Source organism: Chanodichthys erythropterus, chromosome 23, assembly GCF_024489055.1.
Source record: "Chanodichthys erythropterus isolate Z2021 chromosome 23, ASM2448905v1, whole genome shotgun sequence".
Lineage (NCBI taxonomy): Eukaryota > Metazoa > Chordata > Actinopteri > Cypriniformes > Xenocyprididae > Chanodichthys > Chanodichthys erythropterus.
This window is the reverse complement of record NC_090243.1, coordinates 30,182,888-30,207,957: the sequence shown is the minus strand read 5'-3', so window position 1 is coordinate 30,207,957 and position 25,070 is coordinate 30,182,888. Positions and strand designations below refer to the sequence as shown.

Here is a 25,070-nt window from a genome sequence, read left to right as displayed (position 1 = left end):
TTGCTTTTATTAATTGACAAAGTTCTCTTGAATGTTCTACAATAGAGTCAGCAGAGTCTCGCTTGAGTAATCTCCTATACTTGGAGATTTCCCATCACTCAGATTGTCTTACCAGTGATTATGCTGTGACTTAGTGTTGACACAGGCAGATAAAGAAGCCTGATACTGCAGTACTATCAAAGTAATTTGTCTTTCAGAGCAGGTAACCACAGGAAGTGTTAGACTCAGAGTTAGTCCTGCTGATGAGAAGCTTCCAAGCGGAGTAAAAGTAAGGGGACATTGTCAGTCTCGCATTTATGCCTTCCTCTAACTCAGTGTGATGGAAATACACTTACCACTGTGCTGAGCTCTCTCCTCTTATGGAAGCAGGTACTGAAGAGCTTTTGTGCACATTAAAGATACAAGTGCTCAGCAGGTGTCATGCTTCAGGAGTGATAATATTCTACTTGGCAATGTATTATAGCTCCGTACCATGTGTTTGTGTAACATGTGACACATTAACTTTCAATGAAAGGGCTCAGGGACTCTACTTTCTTTTATCTTGACATTTTACAAACTTCTCTGACATTTCAACATTGTTGAAGCAAGCCTTATTATGAATGTACTAAGCTGCTTTGACAGACATGTGGCTTGGCAACATTCTACAGTTAGGTCAGTGAACTCTTTCATTAGTTTTTTAGCTAGTGTTAGCATCATTGTTCTTCATGTACTTTACATTTTTATTTTAAGTAACTTATGAGTAGCAGTTTTCATCTTCTATGAGTGTACACCATTCAGATTCAGACCCTTCACAAAACCTCAGTTTGTTTCTTAATGCTTAAAACTCTTTATATTAGATCCATTTTTTAAATCATATTACCGCTGCTGTTGCTCTGCGTCAAATCGTCATATTGTAATTGACCTGCCCACATATACAGGAAGGAGCCGTGACCTACAGTACTGCAGTTCACATTTTCTATGTGACATTTAGGTCTATTTAGGAATATTTTTGGTGCGCCAAACCCCCCCCCCCCCAAAATAACGACTTATTTAGTGATGGCTGATTTCAAAACACTGCTTCAGAGCATTATGAATCAGCATATCGAATCATGATTCAGATCGCGTGTCAAACAGCCAAACTTTGGTGGTCCGAACAGCTGATTCAACACGCTGATTCATTATGCTCCGGTGCTTCCTGAAGCATAGTTTTTTTTGTCGCAACAAAAATATTCTCGTCACTTTATAATATTAATATTGAACCTCTGTACTCACATGAACTGATTTAAATATGTTTTTAGTACTTTTATGGATCTTGAGAGAGGAAATGTCATTGCTCCCTGTGCAGGCCTCACGGAGCCATCGGATTTCAACTAAAATATCTTAATTTGTGTTCCAAAGATTAACAAAGGTCTTAGGGGTGTGGAACAGCATGAGGGTAAGTAATAAATGACATAATTTTCATTTTTGGGTAAACTAACCCTTTAAGCATGTCAACAATCAGCATTGTTTTTGAAAACCTAGGAGTATGATGTAAGGGGAACCCATGATGACTCAAACATCAAATGAAACAAAATGTCTGGGAACAAAAACAGTGAAGTAGTCCTCAGATGCTTGTTACAGCAACATTTCAGACAAATTATATTGTGGAAAAAGCTGCTGACAGAACAAACTGCATGTAAATGAGAGTAAAGTGTATGCCAATTAAAGGATTAGTTCGCTTTAAAATGAAACTTACCCCCAAGCTTTACTCACCCTCAAGCCATCCTAGGTATATATGACTTTCTTCTTTCTGATGAACACAATCAGAGTTATATTAATAAATATCCTGACATCCAAGCTTTATAATGGCAGTGAACTGGACCAACAAGTATGAAGCTCAAGAAAGTGCATCCATCCATCATAAATGTACTCCACACGGCTCCGGGGATTAAAAAAATAAAGGCCTTCTGAAGCAAAGGGATGCGTTTGTGTAAGAAAATATCCATATTTAACAAGTTATAAAGTAAAATTTCTAGCTTCTGTCAGACCGCCTCCCACATTCAACTTACAAAGAAACTGTAATGCCTCTTAAGGCAGGAACACACCAAGCCGACGATCGGCCATCGGGCAGTTTTATTTCGTCGGCCGACTAAGTTTTCTCAGTGTGTTCTGCACCATCGGCTGAAGTTGGTCTTTGTTGGCGTTTTTCGGCTGATTCGACGGTCCAATTGGCTGTTCAGCTACTGCCACCTGCTGGTTCGGACAGGCATTTCATCCTACGCAGGTGCAGAACAGACCTGCCACTTGGCCGCCGGCTGTCAAACGTTGGTTTTGTGTGTCAGGGCAACTTTGGACACAGACGCTGCCGATGTGAGCCAACCCCTCAGTTTGCTTTCGTCGCCACTAGTTTATTGGCGTCAGCTTGGTGTGTTCCTGCCTTCACTTTTTTAAGTTGAATATGGAAGGCGGTCTGGTGGAAGCTAGTGTGTTAAAAATAGATATATTGTTCTTACACGATAGCATCGCTTCACTTCATACTCGTTGTTCTTGTTCACTGCCATTATAAAGCTCAGCTGCATCAGGATATTCATTAATATAACTCTGATTGTGTTAATCAGAAACATAAAGTCATGGCTTGAGGGTGAGTAAAGCTTGGGGTAATTTTCATTTTAAAGTGAACTAATACTTTAAATGTTAATGCGATTAAAAAAGATTTGCGGATTTCTGTTATTTGTGTAAATTAACTATAGTAATATGACATTAATTGGGATCTCTAATTGATTAATTAGCAAAAGTTGTTACTCCACCACCTGCATGTGACGCCATTAACGACAGAGATACAACCATGTTAATATGGTTTTAGGAAACAGTCTTGATTAGCTAGTTAGTTTGTACAGCAATGCATTCTACTAGGTAGTTAAGCAGTGTTACATCATTGTACAGGAAACACACTCCAGACTGGAGCATGCTGTATTGAGAAAACTCTTGCCATTTTTGTCTGCAGTATGCAACTGGTGCTCTGCGAACAGTCTGTGGGCAGTTTGTGGACGTCACAGACTAAGACTTTTTGAAAACTGTCAGCATATTTGAAATAAAGGTTTTCAAAACTGAAATAACCAGTCAAGAAAGATGCCAAAACATATCGGGTAAATGTTGACCTACGATGTAGCAAAAAGTGGATGTCTCTGGAGGTCACATCAGACAATGGAGATTAGCAATGCAAATGCCCTCTATTTAACACACTTCTCCTTACTCTGCTCTGAATCTCAATGAAAGCAAATGATAGCTCACTATTGATTCAAGCATGCTAAGTGGACTTGTAAATATTTTTTTTTTTGTTCAGTGCGTGCCACCAAGTGAACAATTTGAATATTTTACATTCAAGTCTTTATTCCTGTGTTTTTTTTATGCAGGGTGTCTCCAAGCCCTTGTCCTGACGATAATGTCAAGTTATTGTCACGTTTTTTTGCACCAGCTCCATATGTTTATTTATAGATGCAAATCTTTTGCATTCATTTTCACCAGCTGTTTAGAAAATAGAACTCAAGCTTTGGCAGAGCGGTGCAGTAATGTGCAATTCAGGACGCACATATCTGTAAAGTACACACAGAGGTGTAATTGATTAGCGCTATATGTCAAAGACAGAAATGCAGCTTGTACATTCACCTCACATCCTCCCTCCTGTCTGTCTGTTCCCATTGTTTTTTCTGAGCTGCACTCAGGCTGTAGTGTGTCTTTTCAAGTGTGTGTGTTTTTTTGTTGGCTTTGTAAGCTGTAGTCTCCTCCAATCAGTGAATGGAAGCTGGAGTACTTCGCTCTCTGTTGTTATCAACAGATCTGTATTCATTTCACACCTGCCAAAACACTTTCTCTCTCTTTTTTTATTTATTTCTTTTCTGTATCCTTTCTCTTTGTGCACACAACATGGCAGTAGATTTTTTTCTGGATGTGTGTGTGTGTGTGTGTGTGTGTGTGTGTGTGTGTGTGTGTGTGTGTGTGTGTGTGTGTGTGTGTGTGTGTGTGTGTGTGTGTGTGTGTGTGTGTGTGTGTGTGTGTGTGTGTGTGTGTGTGTTTGTGTTGTACATATGAAAGCACGCTATAGTTAGCGGTCAGCATGGATTTGTTGTATTGTTTTGAGTTGCTGGTAAAAATATTAAAAAAAAGTATGATGGTGTTCTGGACGGCAGCCATTATAAAGTATAATAGCTCTCCTGGTAGGAAAGTGTTGCGGTGGTTTAATGGAGGCAGAGGGCTTGTCATAAACAGGTGTATGGTTTGTTCACTAAGCAGCTGCTATAATGGCACGGTCATTATGATAATGGCCCAGGATGGATGTCATAGATCTGGGTTCTCCCTCGCCTGTGTGTTTGTCTTGTGAGAGGCCAGGTGTGGGCCATTACTGGACTGAATCGCAGGACATTGCTGCAGGTCAAGTAAGAACAAGGCTTCTTTGGGCCAAATTCAGCATAAAGTGTGCTCTATTTTGCAGGGGTTTTCTTTCTGAAACAGCCCACAGAAATATTGTATTACTATTTTAATATATTTCAAAATGTAATTAATTCCTGTGATGGCAAGGCTGAATTTTCAGCAGCCATTGCTTCAGTCTTCAGTGTCACATGATCCTTCAGAAACCATTCTAATATGCTTGGTGCTCAAGAAGCATTTCTTATTATCTTATTATCTTGTTATCAATAACCCTCAAATGGATCTTTACAAGATGTTTGTCATGCATGCTGCATGCATGCTTCAAAATATGTGAGTAAAGTATTTATTTGGATGTTAAAAGTTTTATTCTGAGTGAATTTGAGGCTGTCCTCCGTGGCTAACGGCTAATGCTACACTGTTGGAGAGATTTATAAAGAATAAAGATGTATTTATGAATTATACAGACTGCAAGTGTTTAAAAAATTAAAATAGCGACGGCTCTTGTCTCCTTGAATACAGTAAGAAACTATGGTAACTTTAACCTCATTTAACAGTACATTAGCAACATGCTAATGAAACTTTTAGAAAGACAATTTACAAATATCAGTAAAAATATCATGATATCATGGATCATGTCAGTTATTATTGCTCCATCTGCCATTTTTCGCTGTTGTCCTTGCTTACTTAGTCTGATGATTCGGCTGTGTGCAGCTCCAGACGTTAACTGGCTGCCCTTGTCTAATGCCTTTTATAATGTTGGGAACATCATGGGCTGGCATATGCAAATATTGGGGTCATACATATTAATGATCCTGACTGTTACGTAACAGTCGGTGTTATGTTGAGATCCGCCTGTTCTTCGGAGGTCGTTTAAACAAATGTGATTTATATAAGAAGGAGGAAACAATGGAGTTTGAGACTCACTGTATGTCATTTCCATGTACTGAACACTTGTTATTCAGCTATGCCAAGATAAATTCAATTTTTGAATCTAGGGCACCTTTAACATCTTCCTCTATCATACCAGCTTGTATCTGTAAGCATTAAAAAATGACACACTTCACCTTCACTTATTATTATTATGGCTGTCAAGTGATTAAAAATGAACTAAGTACATGATGTGGCGGTTAATTGATTTAAATAATTGCAAATTAATCACATCAAATTTGACTGAGAGATTATCCCCAAAATATAATTTAAAGTCATTATTGTGTAAAGCATCAAATACACATTTGACAAAAAGTAGCTTAAGAGAGAAATATTTAATTTGATTCATCATAGAAATGAAAAGTAAATGACTCAATTTGCGTTGAAAATTGAATTTACCTCGGCATAGTTGAATAACAAGAGTTCAGTACATGGAAAATGACATACAGTGAGTCTCAAACACCATTGTTTCATCCTTATATAAATCTCATATGTTTAAAAGACCTCAGAAGAACAGGTGAATCAACATAACACCAACTGTTACGTAACAGTCGGGATCATTAATATGTACACCCCCAATATTTGCATATGCCAGCCCATGATCGAGGCATTACACAAGGGCAGCCAGTATTAACGTCTGGATCTGTGCACAGCTGAATCATCAGACTAGGTAAGCAAGCAAAAACAATAGCGAAAAATGGCAGATGGAGCAATAATAACTGACATGATCCATGATTACATGATATTTTTTAGTGATATTTGTAAACTGTCTTTCTAAATGTTTTGATAGCATGTTGCTAATGTACTGTTAAATGTGGTTAAAGTTACCATCGTTTCTTACTGTATTCACGGAGACGAGAGCCGTCGCTATTTTCATTATTAAACACTTGCAGTCTGTATAATACATAAACACAACTTCATTCTTTATAAATCTCTCCAACAGTGTGTAATGTTAGCTTTAGCCACGGAGCACCATCAAACTCATTCAGAATCAAATGTAAACATCCAAATAAATACCATACTTGTGCGATTAGACATGCTGCATGACGAACACTTTGTAAAGATCCATTTTGAGGGTTATATTAGCTGTGTGAACTTTGTTTAAGCAATGATAGAGTCGAGAGTTCGGGAGGGGGCGGAGAGCACGAGCAATTAAAGGGGCCGCAGCCTGAATCGGCACATTTCTATTTATGCCTCAAAATAGGCAGTTAAAAAAATTTATTTAAAAAAAATCTGTGGGGTATTTTGAGCTGCAACTTCACAGACACATTCAGGGGACACCTTAGACTTATATTACATCTTGTAAAAAAAACGTTTGATGGCAGCTTTAAGTTAAACAGAAGCAGACTTGAAAATGAACAGACTTGAACAGACTTGAATATGACACTCACGAACAGCAGAATTACATTATCAATACACAACAAAGTAACATGGAGAACAAGAGGCTTAAATACATTAACATAGTGAACACATGACTAAGACAACCAATGGGCAAGAGACACAAGGAACAAGGGAACCAATGACAGAACAGAACTGAGAAACCATGTGACCATAAACAACCAATCAGCACATGACACATTGACTAAGGGCGCGCATGAGAAACAAGGGAAGCATGACACAAACAAGCAAGATGAATCAAACTACAAAATAAAAGACATGAACCATGAACGTGAAACAAAACTATACATTACACATTCATTTATTAATTCATTCATTCATTAAAATGGCTGTTTCATTCTGGAATGAAGTAAATGGCTCTCTTTATGAAGGGGCCTTTGAATCATTGGTTCACCCGATTCATTCCAAACGCGGATTCAGAAATGAAATGCCACTGTGTTGCTCTGAGACAGTTCTGCTTTGTCTTTATATTTTCATTGTCAAAATTGAGCAAAACAGACAATATTACATCTAAAATAACACAATATTAACTTCTTATTTATTGAACTATTTGTATAAAATCAGTATTGCATATGCTATTCTGGACAGACAAACTTGTGATATTGCACTTGTTACTTGTGTGATAGCTTATCTACATCATATGATGTAAATATATGACAAAAACTCATACAGGGGCATTTTTCCGCCATGTCTTGAATTCAACTGCATTCTATAGGCTTCGTTGTGCAGTGAGTTGTTTCCCTGCATCATATTCATCGTCAATCAACTTTATGAAATGTCAGATAACCTAAGTAGGTCTGGGGCGGGGCAAGTGCATTAAATCGTTAATAATTTTTTATCATGTTAATCAACCGCCCTAATTATTATCATTTATTTATTTATTTATTTATTTTATAACCAGTGACGATATAGATTACCAATGTATATTTACTAATCCATTTTATATTAATCGTATCAGGTTTAAGCATTGTTTATAAGGCAGCATGTCAGCTGATAGCTCTAACTAATTAAACATTCTAAGGAGCCATTCACACAGAATGCATTTTTCCATTCCACTGCACTACTTTTACACTGTTTTTCAATATGACATTTGATAGACGGACATCTTTAACCATTGCGCTCACGTCTCGTGACTTTTGCAGCATCTCACGCATGACACGGCATTCTAAAAACGCAACGCACGTGTTAAAAGAAGTTTGACTTTTAAAAAATGCATCTCTAGACCTTGTGCTTTTTTTTTCCTCTCTGACTTGCGTCTCACATTTTAAAAGCAAAAAAACATTTTGTGCGAACCAGCCCTAAGAAAAGTGTAAAACTGTAAATATACTCTTCGGGGGAAAAAATGGGCCAAGCTAAAAATGGCTAAATATTTAGTGTTCTTTTAATGGTTAACCATTTGAATCACAAATCACTGGTCAGGAGGTTAGCAAGAATTGCATAAATAGTGTAGATAAAGTAACTTAGCACAGAATAGTCTACCTCTTGTTTTTTTAAGGTTTAAGCCATGTGGGTAAACTTGCAGACAGCTTTGCAGGAAGAACAGTGTTGTTCCACTCAGTATTGATGGCATCAAAGTTGAAAAATGTCTCCCAGTTAGTTTGAGTTTAATGTGAGATCAAATATTCACTAGGGTTAAAATCTAGAGTCTGACCAGGCCAAAACATGAGCCTGATTCACTTGTTCTCAAGCCACTTCTTGGTGGTCTTTGCAATTTAGGCAGGAGCATTGTCTTGTTGAAAAATGCTGATGATTTCTCCTTAGATAACAGCTTTACAATTGTGAGAAGCAAGCCATTCTGCTATATTATGCTGTACTCCAAAGCATTAATTGACTTTTTCACAGTGAAGTAGCTCACCAATATGAGCAGCTAAAAGGCTCCCCACACAATGACATCTCTTCCTCCATGCTTCACTGTGCATTTATTATTATATTTCTCAGCAGATTTCCAAAGATAACGTTCTGGAGTATCACCATGTAACTCGTGTTTCATTGTGATTCATCACTCCACACACAACTTCCCATATTCTGCCAAAAACTGTGGATTTTTGTGGTTAAGACAATTAAAAGCTTAGTGTTTAGCCATTTTGGGCTTGACCCATTTTTTGTACATCAAACATCCCAGATGTTTGACTATGGCGCTCCGAACCGCTGATTCGAAAACAAAGACTCGAAGCAGTGTTTTGAAATCACCCATCACTAGATATTTTAGAAAAAAAAAATTTTTTTTTGACACACAAAAAGTATTCTAGTTGCTTTATAATATTAAGGTAGAACCACTGTAGTCACATGAACTGTTTTAAATATGTTCCAGTAGCTTTTCTGGGCACTGAAAGTGTAATTTAACTTGCTGGCAATAGAGGCCTCACTGAGCCATCGGATTTCATTAAAAATATCTTAATTTGTGTTCTGAAGATGAACGAAGGTCTTAAGGGTGTGGAACGACATGAGGGTGAGTAATGCGTTTTTTTTTTTTTTAAATTACTAACCCTTTAAAATGAACCCAATACATGTTTGAAATAATTCTAGCACGAACAGCTGTGATGTAGATTACATAATATTAATGTAATTCATTAAATATGTTACTTTTCCTATGATTTTGGGTGCTATTTTAGATACAGATTGTGGTGTCATTTATCGGTTGACTCAATATTATTAACAGAAAAAGCAAACAAAACAAAAATAATCACCTCATACTTGGCCTAAGATTTTGGCATGCGCTTGCCATTTTGGTGCTTTTGTGTGTGCACATTTAATCATTAATCGAACTAATTTCTAAAAAATTGTCTTAATGTGTCTCATTATCATTAAGAGGCAGAGCATAATGGGTAAAATACCTAGCAGTTATTATCAATCAGATAGCATATGTGGGATAGGGCAGGTTAAAAGATGCTGTTGGTGGTTTGTATTGTAATGCTGTGTCTCTGTTCACACGAAGCTCATTGGCTCTGTCTGCATACCGGAGAGGAAGAGTCTGTCTGCATGACCCTAGAGAGGAAGAGAGAAATAGAGAGAGAGAGAAAGGGACTTTAATGAGTCCTTGTAATGGGTGTCCCAGTAAACAGGCTCTGGCTACTGTTATCTGCAGGCTAATGATGTCTGCCGCGCTATTCAATTAGGACAGGAACAAGGTCACTAACAGCTCAGGCCTGAAAGAGTTTAATGCCGCCCTCGCCACTAGACTTCCACTTCATTAGTCTGAGTTGAGTCCAATAAAAACGTCAGCCGCTAGAACACAGGCCACAGCCGCATGCTACTTTCAACTCTATTTGCATGCATTCTGCTTTAAAGTTCAAATGCTTTGTGTCTACTGACTGTCTGCTTGTTGTGATACTTATGTATTGGCTGCATCTGTATGAGCATGAATGTACTCTGCTTCTTTAATCAACAAACGGTTTTGATTTATTGAGTTTATTGTCTGTCATTCACACTTGATTCATCGCCAGCTTGAAATAGCTCCTCTTATGCTCAAATTTGTTTTCATGGAACATCCATTAATTTATCAAATTTGTCTCAGTTTAAACTACTGCCAAATATTTAACAGGAAAATGTGCTCTGTTTTAGGCTTAACATCATTTAATTAATCACAGATTTTGGAAAAAAAAATGCTTTGCCTTGCTCCACATAGTTCTTACGCACAACACATGAAAGGCCAATGTATTTTTTGATTTAGAAATTAAAACACCCTCACGCTTTTGTTAAGAAATGAATACTTTTATTTAGCTAGGATGCATTAAATTAATCAAAAGTGTATATATATATATATATATATATATATATATATATATATATATATATATATATACAGGTGCTGTTCATATAATTAGAATATCATCAAAGAGTTGATTTATTTCACTAATTCCATTCAAAAAGTGAAACTTGTATATTATATTCATTCTTATATATATATAAGGTACTCGAGGCTGTGCTGTACCGTGAATAAGTAACGGTTGAAGGGTGTTGTTAAACATGACGCAAAGCGATACAGCACTAGCCTCGAGTACCTGCTTTTATAAAACGGTTACCACACAATCCAAATATTAAAGCCAAAAATATTTATCAATGCAACTTTCATGAAGTAAACTTTCACTAAAAGCCTTCCTTCCACCAGAAAAAATAGTCCCTGACCGTGAACAGCAACATAAGTTACATTATTACGCCATTAGATGGCGGCAAAGACTGTCTTTTATGAGTGTGTCAGTCAGCAGAGAAGACTTTTAAGTTGAAAAGACTGAATTGTTGTGAACACGGAACATGACGCAACTAACAAGTTCTTTGACTAGAGCTGTCAGTCACAGGAAAACCCCTTAACTGTTAAAAGGACAAGATAATACATTGTAGTGCTGTAGTACTCGGGTCCGGACTTGAGACGTTTTTCTGTTGTCTCGGACTCATTGGTATTTGCACTCTGACTTGTCTCGGACTTGGTCAGCATTGTCTCGCCAAAAGTTGCTCTCGACCGAGTACAGCCGACCGAGTCAGTCTCACTTCCTTCCTATTCCGAGGCAATCCGTTGTTACCAGCCACGCGTTCTTGCTCTCTTCTCTCCAACGGTGTGACACACACCTGCACAGGTGCCTCCTCTCTCTCACTCATCTCATTCGCTGCGGGTTCCCGCAGGTTTCACACCAAAAGTGCGTGCACCACTTATCTATATTAGTGGAGCAAACAAAAGCCACGCTCAGTCTCAAAAAGAGACGGAAGTCAAACAGAGTTACAAGTACCAAAATGAATGTCTTACTGCGCTTAAAAGGTCAAAGACACAAAATTATGTGAAAATGCCCGTCTTGGCGATTACAACAGTCAGTTTTGGATCATTAAATAGCTAAGAAAGAGAACATGTATTGTGTAACAGTATTGGGTCCGTTCATAAACTCTTAAAGGGACAGCAGTCCAAAATTCCTGTTGCTGTCTGTCCTGTTATTTAAAGAAAAAAGACAAAGAAAATCACTTTCTGCTCTTGACTCAATACTTTTTATAACTTTAATGGTAAGAATAAATCTGTATTTAATATTTACAATAAAGAATACAGAAATTAAGGTAACCAATGTAAAATAACACTGGATATGTTATTTTACATTTGATTACTTTAATTTCTATAGTATAGTATTTCTTACCTGAATAAAAACCTACTTAACCTGAAAAACTTAGTTTCATAGCTCTCTATATCTTTTTTATTTGTTCTTATTTTATTACTTAGTTTTACTTTTTTTATATGAAAATAAAACTTTGCATTGAAGAAAAGTAGATTTTTCTGTGTATATGCTGTCAATTATAGTTAGCAAAAATAGGTAGCGGCAGGTCACCCTATCAAAAAATCGGAATTCAATTACCCTTTCAAAAATACCACCACTTGCTTCGTTACTGAATGAATGACTGACTCGATAACTCACTCAGTAAGACAGTGACTTACCGCCACCTACTGATGGTTTTAGTTTAATATTTAAAAGTATCACTCGTCTTAACATCATTGATTATTTCTCTGGACCTTTTTTAATTTAAAACATTATTAATTTTATAAAGGTATTTATGAAGGTAAAAAAAAAAAAAAAAGCACTTTAAGTTGCACAATCAGTTTAAGGGGGGAAAATATTTTCCCTTAATGGAGAAGGTGTGACTGCAGCAGTCTAAGTGGAAGAGAAAGAAAAATGCAGAAAAATGTTAAATGCCCCAGGGGGTACGCTACTGTAAAATGTTTGGGAACCACAGCTGAAGTGAATTTAAAAACAAGTAGGCAGCTAATATGCACACTTAAATATTAGTTTATTTATCGCAAGTCACCGTCATTGAAAAAAAAAAAAAAAACACTGATTTATTATTTTAGCCCAAAATGTGATTGTTACACGATAATAAAAAAGACTTAAAATGTGAAGTTGCACTTCAGCTTTATGTGACTTTAGTGAAATACCTAAAGTAAATAAAATGGCCTTATTTGATCCTACAGTGTCGCTACTCTGCACATGCTGTTTCTGTCTTGACTGGTTCTTTTGGACTCGGTCTTGACTTGGACTCGAACCTCTTTGGACTTGGGACTTGACTTGAACTTGAACCTCTTTGGACTCGGTCTCGACTAGTCCTGGACTTGGACTTGTCTTGGTCTCGACAAAGGTGGACTTGACTACATTGGACATTTAAACAGATGTTTTCTTATGAACATAGGACTGACCTGAAGGAAAATGCTAAATCTGAATGCAGGTAATACACTCGCTCAATTGATCTCTTTCTCACAATACTCTTCCACATAAAGCTTCGTAAGCTTCAATGAACAATATCAGCTGAGAACAAACAGTTTACGGTGCCAAGAGTGGTTGCTATGGGTGTTGTGTAGTGATACACAGAACCATTGGGTGAAGCGGTTATAGACGTTTTTTATCGTGAATAAAACTCAGCTATTGATCAGAATCAAGGACAGTATGCATACACACTTTATATAGTTTTGATGAGCATAAGATTTTCTTTTAAAAACATCTTGGTAAAAATCCAAAAAAACAACCCCAAACTTTTGAACAATAGTGTTTGTCACAGTAAATGACACTGTTTTTGTACAGAGATGTTGGCAGAATTTGTTTTAGGCCAACAGCAGTTTCCCAGGAGGTGCTTCTCACTGACACACCACTGTCCTTGACTAACCTCCCATTTGCATTCATCGACTCACATGCTTTCTCTCTCTTTGTCCGTCTCTTTCTGTAGGAGCTGGTGGGAAGTAACCCTCCGCAGAGGAACTGGAAGGGAATAGCGATTGCACTGCTTGTTATTCTGGTCATCTGCTCTCTGATCGTCACCTCTGTCATTCTGCTGACTCCAGGTAAGCAGCCTGGGAGCAAAGGGCCCGGGGCCATGAGCCTCTAGGCCACCGTACACACACACACACACACACATACACACATAATGCTGTTAACAAACCAGAACGTTTCAAGTGTCTACATACAGGTGCACAATCCTATTAGAGACACAGCCTCTCATGTTACTGAATCCTGCCAGAACACCTTGAATGTTTTCCAAAACATATTGGCTTGTACTTGGAAGTTTCATTTGGGACATGTGTTCACATGTGTAGCACAACCATGCAAACAAAATAAACACTTAGAAGGTTCTGGGGCCCGTTTCAATAAGAAGGTTCAACCAACTTTGACTTAAAACTTGAACTCATAGTTGACTTACTCTGAAATAGGAAACTCTGAGTTTTCGGTTTCAGAACAGCTGATCTGAGTTAGTTCAATCAACTCTGAGTTAAGCACGTGCACCATGACTATGAGAAGCCATGATCAATGGAACTCTGATATTACGATTCACCATGGCAACAGCACGTGACAAAAGGACATCTGCATACACTGTAAAAAAAATCCCTGTAAAATTTACGGTAAAAAACCGGCAGCTGTGGTTGCCAGAACGTTACCGTAAAAAATACAGTAGCAACGTAAAAAAAAATATCTGTTACATTTACGGTAAAATAATGTTAATTTCATTAACTGATATAATGTTAATTTACCAACCTAATGAAGTACTAATATCTGTTTTGTACCTTTATAATACACTGACAGTCACCAAACACAGTGGTGATAAGAGTCACATGATGAATCAAAGTTCATCACAAGCAGATTTTCCACAAGCTGAGGAGGACAACACTAACATATAGAAGGTGCACACAGTGTCATTCACACACACACTAAACACCATCACGGTAACATGTATGAAATTTAAAAAATGCAAAAAAATTAATTTAACAACATTAGATGTAACATAAAACCCTAACGTACATAACTGATTAGAAAAAAATGAGAAAAACTAAGAAGAAACAGAGTTATTTCAATAAAAATATATCAAATGTGAAGTGTCACGCAGGGAATTGTGGGAATGTCAATTTACGGTTTTTCACTGTAAATTTTACAATGAATTGTTATTTTTCACTTCCAAAAACTGTGAATTTAACGGTATTTTACCGTAAAATTTCATTAAATGTACCGTTAGATCTATTACAGTTATTCACCGTATATAGTACGGAAACTTTCTGTAAACCAATTGACGGTTTTTCACCGCAGCATTTTTACAGTCTTTTACTGTTAAAATCACAGTCATGTTTTACAGTGTACTTCAGAGTCAATACAAGTTTAATTCTTGCGAATTGTTATTATATCGGAGGTGAAAACTGGCAGAACAGTAGGTTATTAAACTAATATTCATTTTCATGGTATCCCACGGGCAAAAAAATAAATAAATAAATAAATAAAATAATAATAATTTAAATGCAGTTTTCTTACTTTGCAAATTCTTTGCAATAAGTATAAATACTTATTAGATGTTACTTATACTTTATACTGGCAGATACATACTATTTGCACCTCAGTATTGTTGTACATTAACAGGATGCAATAAAAAAATAACAGAGTGAAAATTATTATTAAATTATTATTAAATGTATTATTAAATTATTATTATGTAAGAAATTATAAATACTTTTAGCATTATTATATACTTTACTTCCACTTTTAGAACATTTTCTTCGTTTTAATTGAAAATAAATGCCTTTCTGATGTGTGATGAGAGAAGAGCGAGCTCAGCAGAAGACGAATTTGAACCCAGTCAATCACAAGAGAAGTCAATTACAACAGAAATGCTAAGTAGCTATTAGCTTATTCTAAAAGTGCTACAAACAACATATTTCTGCCTCACCATATGACCAAAATCCACATTAGATTGCAATCAAAAGTTATTACAAACACTCAATGGAAGTTCACAGTGAGTAAAAGCGTAGTGTTAATATCATAAATTTGCATGTGTAGCTTGATGCTAATTGTAGCTATAATTCACCTGTTACCCTGACACGATTATATGTCTTGATGTATGTTGTCAAAATAATTCATGTAAGGTTGTAAGAAAAAAATTTAATTTTTTTTTTTTTTTTTTTCCTAGAAAGGTTTTTGATAATAGATGTGTGTAATGTATGTCAAGACCGAAGGGATGAGGATGGGCAGGCCATGTAATGCCACAACTTACATTTGACAATAGTGTTTTCATATTCCAAGATAGCTTGTACAGTAGTCAACATTTGAAGTGGATCAAAACCTTTCTTCAAAGTTGTCTTAAAACCTTCTTCTTAGGACAGCTTAGTTCTTAGGACAACTTTGATGAACTTTTTTGATCCAATGTTGACTACTGTAGATTGCTGCCAAGGTGACATCACGTGCTCACGCTCAAGATTACAAAAATGAATCTAGGAATGATTTGAAAGATTTCACTCATGACAGGAGTAAGGAATGCTGACTGACAAGACAATGGCAGAGGATTCAAGTATTTGTTTTGTTCAAAGAAAGGGAAAAAACTGCCGTGCGAAAGCAAAAGGGAAAGCAAAAAGCGAGCATGCTTTCAAAAGCTATTTCGAAGTTATGTGCTCAATGAACTAAAACGCTTCAGCACAACCATCTTCACTGAGTGATTCTGCAATTTCACCACTTAAACAGTCTTTTGGCTACTAAATGTTACATATTTTAGCAGACCGTGGTACCCACATTGAGTCAAATGCAGATTATGCATCTGAATGAAAACAGATCATTACAGTATGGTATTTCAGAGTTGCCTTGTTTTGTTGTAAAATTATGTGTGTGTGTTTGTTTATTTACTGCTTAGAATTAAGTGTTCTCAGTTTTGGTCACTTTATTTTACAGTGCCCTTGTGGCAGTGCAATTACACAAGTACTGTGTAATATTAGGGTGTACTCACACTAGGCATGGTTGCCTTGAACCGAGCCCGAGCGTGATTGTCCCCCCTCCCCTCTCCCCCGCTGGCCTGCGCTCACACTGCACTTAACGTTCCAGGCCGGAGCATGCTTACATCATGAACGATGCAACTTTTTGAATGGAAGAGAGCGATCACACTTGTCAAACGAACCGGGCTTTGAGGGTCAAACGCGCTCGGGCATGGTTCAGAGCGTCTAGTGTGAGTACACCCTTGGTAACAGCGTAGGGTTATTTGCATAATTTACTGTTGTTGTTATTATAGTACACACATTTAACAAGGACACTATAAAATAAAGTGTGATTTTTGATCCACAGACAAAAATCAGCTAGAATGTAAGGAACCCCCCGTCGGCCCAAAAACGGATTGTCTTTTTAGCGCCCCTGTGAAGTTCATTCAATTTTTTGAATTTAGTTTCAATTTTACTTTAGCTGCTCGTTTAATCTGACTCCAATTTCAAATGATTATTACTCTTAGATTGTGTTTCTAATTAGAAATGAATCATTGGTCATGTATTAATTTAGATATTTGATTGTTCTGGGTATCCCGTACTTTCAATTATTTGTTCATTACGGACCCGATATCACTTAGAGTCACTCGCCCCGGGTTTGCACGGATCTTACGACACAAATCCATCAGTTTCTGATTCTTAGTCAGAGGGTGCAGAGTTTACTAATGCATTTGAGTCGAACCGCCACATGCTTGTTCATACAAAAACACAGTTTTCTTAGTTACGATACTGCAACTTGCTAAGTCAGTGATAGACAAAATTGCATACATGAGTGAGGAGAGTTTGGGCAAGGCAGTGTCCTATTTCTTTGAGATCTTCTCCTCAGATGAATTTTATTGCTTTCTTGCAGGTATTACAGATAGGTTGTATTTGTCTTCTCTGCCATTGAAATAGTACTAAAAGAAACATCCAAACTCTACAGAACAGGATTAAGCCCTCAGCAGTGGAGGAAGTACCATATTTAACTGCAGTTTGTACGTGGCCACTGAAGCCTGTTACTGGGCAATATAAATCTCAGCATTCCCTTGCTCTCTGAGAGCCAATAAAATCTCCCAGCCGTGCTTTAATTAGTGTGCTGTGAATGCTGGTTTGCCTACATTAAGCTAGCAGGTTCAGTCTTTGAGAAACTAATTGAGTATTTTGTCTGTAGTTCTGTGTTGTTTCATACATTTACCTATTTCACTAATAATAAGCTCAGTGTAGAATATTTTAATGGGAGGCACAGCTTGAGTTGAGGCACTGCTTGATTTGCTTTATGCTTTTGAGCGTGTGTGTGTGTGTGTGTGTGTGTGTGTGTGTGTGTGTGTGTGTGTGTGTGTGGGTGTGTATGTGGTTTGGCTATACTTATATAGTGAAATATTATGACAACCAACTAGTGAGGTAATTTTATTGGTCATGTGGGTGTGTGTGAGTGTGTTGTCACATCCTCTTCTGTCCGTTTGGACACCTTGTCTACAGTAGCTGCAGTCTTTCGCTTCACGTCTGTGCTCTATTTAAACTAGAGCAGGGGACAGTTCAGGCAGTCAAGCTAATAGAGCAGAGAGAATGAGCGCAGGCAGTAGAGACCGAGCAGGTGGCGTCTCTAGCTTGAGTCCTGATGCCACTCCAAAACTGCAGGACAGGACATTGGACAGGTCTCAAAGATCTCTACAGAATCCTGCCTGTAAACCAGGTCACTTATATAACTGCACCTGATTTATCCTAGGCATATCGCAAATAATCCTATTCTTGACGTCAACATGACACCATTCGCACCCCGTTTTACTTGCGCAATGTGACATTTCAGAGTGAAACAGGATGTTACAACATGTAGGGTGGGATTTTATGTATGAGTAACTGATCATTAGAAGTTCTTTCTAAATTATGGTGATTTGATAAGGAGAGGTGAATGGTGAATTTTGCTGAAAAAAATATATGCTGCAGAAGTGGAAAAAGTTTTGAAGTTTAATTTTCGCTTAAAGGGATAGGTCACCCAAAAATGAAAATTTGATGTTTATCTGCTTACCCCAAGCACATCCAAGATGTAGGTGACTTTGTTTCTTCATTAGAACACAAATGATGATTTTTAACTCCAACCGCTGCCGTCTGTCTGTCAAATAATGCGAGTGAATGGAAACGAACAATAAGAGTCGAAAAAACTTGCATAGACAAATCCAAATTAAACCCTGCGGCTCGTGATGACACATTGATGTCCTAAGACACGAAACTATCAGTTTGTGCGAGAAACCGAACAGTATTTATATTATTTTTTACCTTTAAAACACCACTATGTCCAACTGCGTTCAGCATTCGCTTAGTGAGGTCTGATCACGCTCTGACAACGGCAGTGATGTCTCGCACTCATTGAAGTATAAGCACGAGTCATTACTGCCGTTGTCAGAGCGCGATCAGACCTCACTAAGCGGTTTAATTTGGATTTGTCTATGCAAGTTTTTTCGACTCTTATTGTTCAAGTTCCCATTCACTCACATTATTTGACTGACAGACGGCAGTGGTTGGAGTTAAAAATCATCATTTGTGTTCTACTAAAAAAACGAAGTCATGGATGCGCTGGGGGTAAGCAGATAAAGATCAAATTAAAATTTTTGGATGAACTATCCCTTTAAAAAAGACAAACTTTTTTTATTTTTTATTATAAATTAATGTGTATGATAAATCATATAGAAGACCAGGAAACATTAAAGGGTTAGTTCACCCAAAAATGAAAATTCTGTCATTAATTACCCTCATGTCGTTCCACACCTGTAAGACCTTCGTTCATCTTTGGAACACAAATGAAGGTATTTTTGATAAAATTCGATGCCTCAGTGAGGCCACAATTGACAGCAAGATAATTAACACTTTCAGATGCCCAGAAAGCTACTGAAGACATATTTAAAACTACAGTGGTCCAACCTTAATATTAGCGACGAGAATACTTTTTGTACACCAAAAAAAAAAAAGAAAAAAAAGAGACTTTATTCAACAATATCTAGTGATGTGCGATTTCAAAACACCGCTTCATGAAGCTTCGAATCTTTACAAATCTTTTGTTTCAAATCAGTGGATAATCACCCATCACAAACACAAAAATTTGGCACACAAAAAGTGTTCTCGTCACTTCATAACATTAAGGTTGTACCACTGTAGTCACATGAACTTTTCTTTAGTACCTTTTTGGGTGTTTGAAAGTGTAAATTAACTTGCTGTCAATGGACAAGTCATGCCTCTCGGATTTCATCAAAAATATCTTAATTTGTGTTCTGAAGATGAACGAAGGTCTTACTGGTGTGGAATGACATGAATTTTCAGTTCACTCTTTAATAAAGCAGTAAATCATTTATGATATATATTTTGGCAAGGATACATTAAATTGATCAAACGTTACAGTGAAGATGTTTATAAATTTTACAAAAGATTCTATTTAGAAAAAAACTTACTCAAAAATCCAGAAAAAATATGATTGTGATATTGTGATTTATTTTTTTTTCCCAATCCATTACAATTGATATATATATATATATGGACCAGCAAACTAGTGTATCTGGGCGTTTTCTGGACAGAAATATTAAATTCCTGTTCTGTATACATCTGACATGATGTTTGAGGTAAACTTGAGAAAGATATTTTGTCAGGGGACATTTTCATCTTCTATTTTTATTTAAATATTTCTCTTTATAATATATAATATTTTGTGTTATACGATTATTTATTTATTATATTTGTTGTCGGGAAATCTATAACCTCCTACAGTTTACAGAACCTTTTTTCTAAAGATAATTTCAACTTTATAAACATTGCCCATCTCTCAAGTCCCAGGAGGAGGTCATTGTAATAGAGCTCCTGTCAGTTCATCCTCCTCCCCTCTGCTCCACTGATGAACAGTTCAGTGTTATCCACACTGCCAGATACAAAATGCTCCTGACACCCCACCACACTCCATCAATGATGTTACTCTGGATTTCCTCTTGCCCGAGTGTTTTTTCTCAATCTCTGCTCTTGTCTTGCTGTGACACGTCCTCTCTTTCATGTAATGGATAGGTTGATATGATGGAGCTCGATCAGTGCTTTGACTGGAAAACTGGGTCAGGTCTTCTTTTATCTCAGCTTTATTATTATGTTTTTAGAGGAAACATTTCTTACTGTTGGCTGACGCTTGACTGACACGAATGACAGCTAATTGGACATGTCAGAGGCGCTCATGTCTCCGAGGGTTTGTGATGGAAACTCCTTTTTCTCCTGGAAGGACTACTTTTTCGCACAAATCTCTCAGGAAGTGTTGCGCTCCGTGGCACCATAGCGGGGGGTCTGTCAGATAACCTTCCCAGAGTTATTTTCGCCTCTCTGTCCTGTTGTTACAGAAATTGCACTTTTCTTGTGCGTAGAGATCAGCCAAGTCACCTTCCGACTCTCCAGGAATTTTTCAGTGCGATTGCCAGAGGAATTTTTCACCAAAAAAAATGTCTTTTAAATGCCTTTTAAATATTTTGCTGATATCTGAGCTGACAGCAGTGAATTGGGTCAGTTACACCAGCCTCTCTCATGAATACTAACAATGTCAGAGTACATAGACAAACCTGTGTGCATGTCTTTTAAAGCACAAGATTCAATGAAAACATTGTCAATGCATCAAAAATACAGATGCCCTTTAATAATGTTCCTCCCTCAGCAGTCACGTTACATTTTCACACCAGAAAATTATGAAAATAACACTCTCTTCTTCTGCTCCAAATCAATGAAGCAGCATATATTAAGAAAAATAATGAATCATACACTGAACCGGAAGGTCTTCATTTCCTTTTAATCGTTTCATTAACTTTGGGCCAAAGGGCTGACAAGTAAGATCCACATGTCTGTCAAACAAAGAGCAGTGCATATGAAATCAGCAGTATGTTAGGCCTACAGTCTTACAGATAACACTGATCTTCTTAACCAACAAAAGTTCCTTTCATTCAGCCATTCTGACTTTGAAGTGGAGATCATCTCCCATTTCTGCAGCTTATGAAAGCTCTTGCTGCTCTTTAATTAATGCCTGTGATTGTCCTCATTTTCTTATTTGTTCAGTTACATGGTCCTTATTTTCGCCATTTTCTTGGCAGTGAATTTCTGGGATAGGTTCTTCACCTCTCTAATATTATGCAAAGTCATTCATACAGAAATTTTCACATATTAACACTCCTTACACAGAAAGCTAAAAACACATCTCCCCAGATGCAGGATATGTGCAAAATAGGGATGCACCGATCCGATATTCAGTATCAGTATTGGCTCCAATTCTGCATTTTTTGCCAGATTGGGTATCAGTCAGACAGACTGATTCGAAAGTGATACTGTGCATATTTATGTTTGTTACTGTTAGGCCGTGTGTCCACCAAAGCGTTTTTGTGAGCCTATCTGTTTTTTTTTTCAGTTGAGACGCTTTGTTGCTATGATACGGAATATCCGTGTCACTGTTACTTATAACTGATTTTGCAGGTAATTTGTTTCAAACTAAAAATGTTCACACAATGTGGAATTACTTGCTATGTATGTTCGGAGACCAGCAGTATTAATTTCTCATCCATTTTGTTTCTGTTTGTTGATGTCGTTGTACAGCAAGAATGTGACAGTTGGTCGGAGTTGTATTTGTCCCGCCCCTCCTCCACTCTGATTGGACGGCTGGCTAAAAAGTGACAGTGATGAGCGCAGCGTTTTACTCAAAGTTGAACATTCTTCAACTCGAGGCGACCAGTAAAAAATGCTGAGCTCTCAGCGCTTGAGCGTGAAAAAGGCGCTCAGCGCCTCGTTACCCTCCTGGTGTTTAAAAAACGCGGCGTTCCCATTGAAAACAATTGAAAAAGTATGCTAGCAGCTGGAAAAAAACGCTTTGTTGGACAAAAGACAAAAATGCATTATTAAGAACCATAAATGTTTTTGTGCACTAAATTCCAAGTCTTCCGAAGCCAAAGTTAACTGAAACTCTTCCTCCACTTTCATTCTCCATTCAATATTCAAATAGTGTGTCGCGTTTGGTTACAACGGTCAGCATGTTAAAATTCTCTCAGAGATGATTAATTATTCCCATAATTATACTTGATCTATAGATTAAAGGTCTGTGGATTTGCAAAAATAAATAAATAAATAAATAGATCATTTTCAGTTACCTCTTGAAGCGAAACTTTGACACTGCGTCTTGGTGTTGAAACCATGGAGAACGTCATCAGCATGACCGGTGTCTGAAGCATGTGTAACCTCAGGCCACTACTCATCAACAGATGACAGTCCATGACGTCACAAACGAAGTGCCCGTGAGTATGAAGAAAGGGCGCCTGTATTAAGGTGCGGTCACACTGCACTTTCGTTCCATTGACTTCCATTCAAACGCATGCGAATGCGTCAGACCAGAAACGCAAGCTCGTGCGAAAGATTTCGCATTTCGCTGCGTTCCAAAGTTCAAGTTTGGTGAACTCTGACCTGCGAATTCGCATCACGTGAAGACGTGAGACCAGTAGAAGATCGATTCGTTACGGCATGACCTCTTGGCTGAATTAAAAGAATTATATTTTTTGCACTAAAGTCGAGTAGGTTCTATATTTTTACATTTTAAATGTATTACTTTAAGTTATGTGTTGAATTCATGTTTATAAAAAAGACGCTGTAGCAATAAACTCCTTTCTAAAGCAATTGCTGCTTGGTTTATCCATATTTCATATCGTCCTCTATTCCGCACTCTACAAACAAAATGTCTCCTGAAGACAAAAAAAGCTGATGACGTGTAAAGCCGCGGTCACACTAGACTTTGAACGTGCAAATTTTTTTCGGATGCTGTAACGGTCGTGATATGATGATATGACGTCATATCACGACCGTTACAGCATCCGAAAAAAATTTGCACGTTCAAAGTCTAGTGTGACCGCGGCTTTACACGTCATCAGCTTTTTTTGTCTTCAGGAGACATTTTGTTTGTAGAGTGCGGAATAGAGGACGATATGAAATATGGATAAACCAAGCAGCAATTGCTTTAGAAAGGAGTTTATTGCTGTTTCTAAATTATGTGATGTTCGCTCCCAGGTGTCTGTTAGATCACTGGAGTAGAGAGGACTTAAATTTGCATCATTACTACTTGTATTACTAAGTGTTAACATTTTACCAGATTTAGCACTACACTTATGTTCACTTTATTTTTTATTTTTTCCTACTAAATTATAGCCTGGGTGCCAGCCCGAACCCCGCCCACAACATTTTTTGGACGGGAAGTTCGGTCTGGACTCGATCCATTGTGGAGTAATTATGCTCTGCTTCCAGAAGTCCGAGCCAATCAAATTGCCAGGGCGGGCTTTAATCGATGATGGACAGGCTATCTGCGGTTACGTAACCACCCACGTCATCAAAGAGCGCTTGGGGAGTTTGATTGACAAGCGATCTAACCAATCAGAACGCCGCATCCGCCATTTTATCCGCCATTTTGAGTTAGAAGATTAACATCAGTGGAGTTAAACTTGAAAAATTGTGCATATTGACGTCTTTCCGCGTTTGAAACAACATTCATTCTCATGTTCATTTATGTTTATTTGATGCTATAAATGGACTAGTAGGAAGAGATGATCGGTTCACGAGCCTCTTGAGCTGAGGCGCTACAGCAATCTGTCACGATCATGGTCACAACACATTAAAGAGCCACAAAACGTTTTTTATTGTTTGAATTTTGTTAATAACTACACAGTTTGAAAGCTGGGACTTTGTAATATCATAACTATCATACTGTTTAATATCATAAGTAACCTGCTCTGTCTCGTCTGTCAATGTGTTGTCAGTTTCTTCTTTGCTCCGCGATGTATTTTCCACTCTGTGTGGCGTGACAGCGCCACGGCTTGTCGGACAAAGCAACAGTAACTAAGGGGGACGAGTCTTTGCAAAAGGTCAATCAGTTTACAACAATGATGGCTGTTGAAGAACTGAGATGTGTAGATTCCGCCATCGCGTCCGTTATAGAAGATATCGACAGCACATTAATTTTAAAAGAGGAACAGAGGACCGCGATCAAGGCATTTGTCGATGGGAAAGATGTCTTTGCCGTCCTTCCTACGGGATTCGGCAAAAGTTTGATTTATCAGCTGGCCCCGATGGTCGCTAAGAAGAGTTCTGTTGACAACTATGCGTCGCTCAACATACGTCACTTACTCTGTAGCTCTGATTGGTTGTAGGTCTATCCAATTGAGGTCTTTCCTGGATCGGTTGAAATACGCCCCCATAATCAAAGCCCAATGGAGCAGTATCAGACTCATATTCTGACTAGAATTGAGTATGACCACGTCAGGCTAACTAAATTATGTATTTAACTTAATGTTTAGATTTTAGACAATTACTGTGCTTCAAATAATTTTCTAGAAATACTTAGCTGCTGACTTTTCCATTCACCTAGTAATAACAAATATATAATAAAATAGTGTGTATTTAGTAGATTGTGTAAAAGACTGATCATCAGTTCCACACACACAGAGGTATAGATATTCTATAATGATCAAGACAAAAACAGCACTGGTATTGAAGTGGTATATGTATTTTAACTTAACTGAGCTTTGATTTTTTGGGTTTGCATGATTATCCTGCCCTTTAGAGTGCACTATACTCAGTCTGCATCCCAATTTGCACTATCCATAATATA

At 37.5% G+C, this 25,070-nt stretch overlaps 1 protein-coding gene across 1 annotated transcript in view; it reads left to right on the top strand.

Moving 5' to 3' along the window:
• The window catches only part of dpp6a (dipeptidyl-peptidase 6a), a 293,120-nt gene that overhangs the window by 135,953 nt on the left and 132,097 nt on the right, over nt 1-25,070 (top strand). Inside the window, exon 2 of the mRNA XM_067377789.1 lies at nt 13,396-13,510. Coding sequence (XP_067233890.1) covers nt 13,396-13,510 — 115 coding nt within the window. The remainder of the gene's footprint in view (nt 1-13,395; nt 13,511-25,070) is intronic.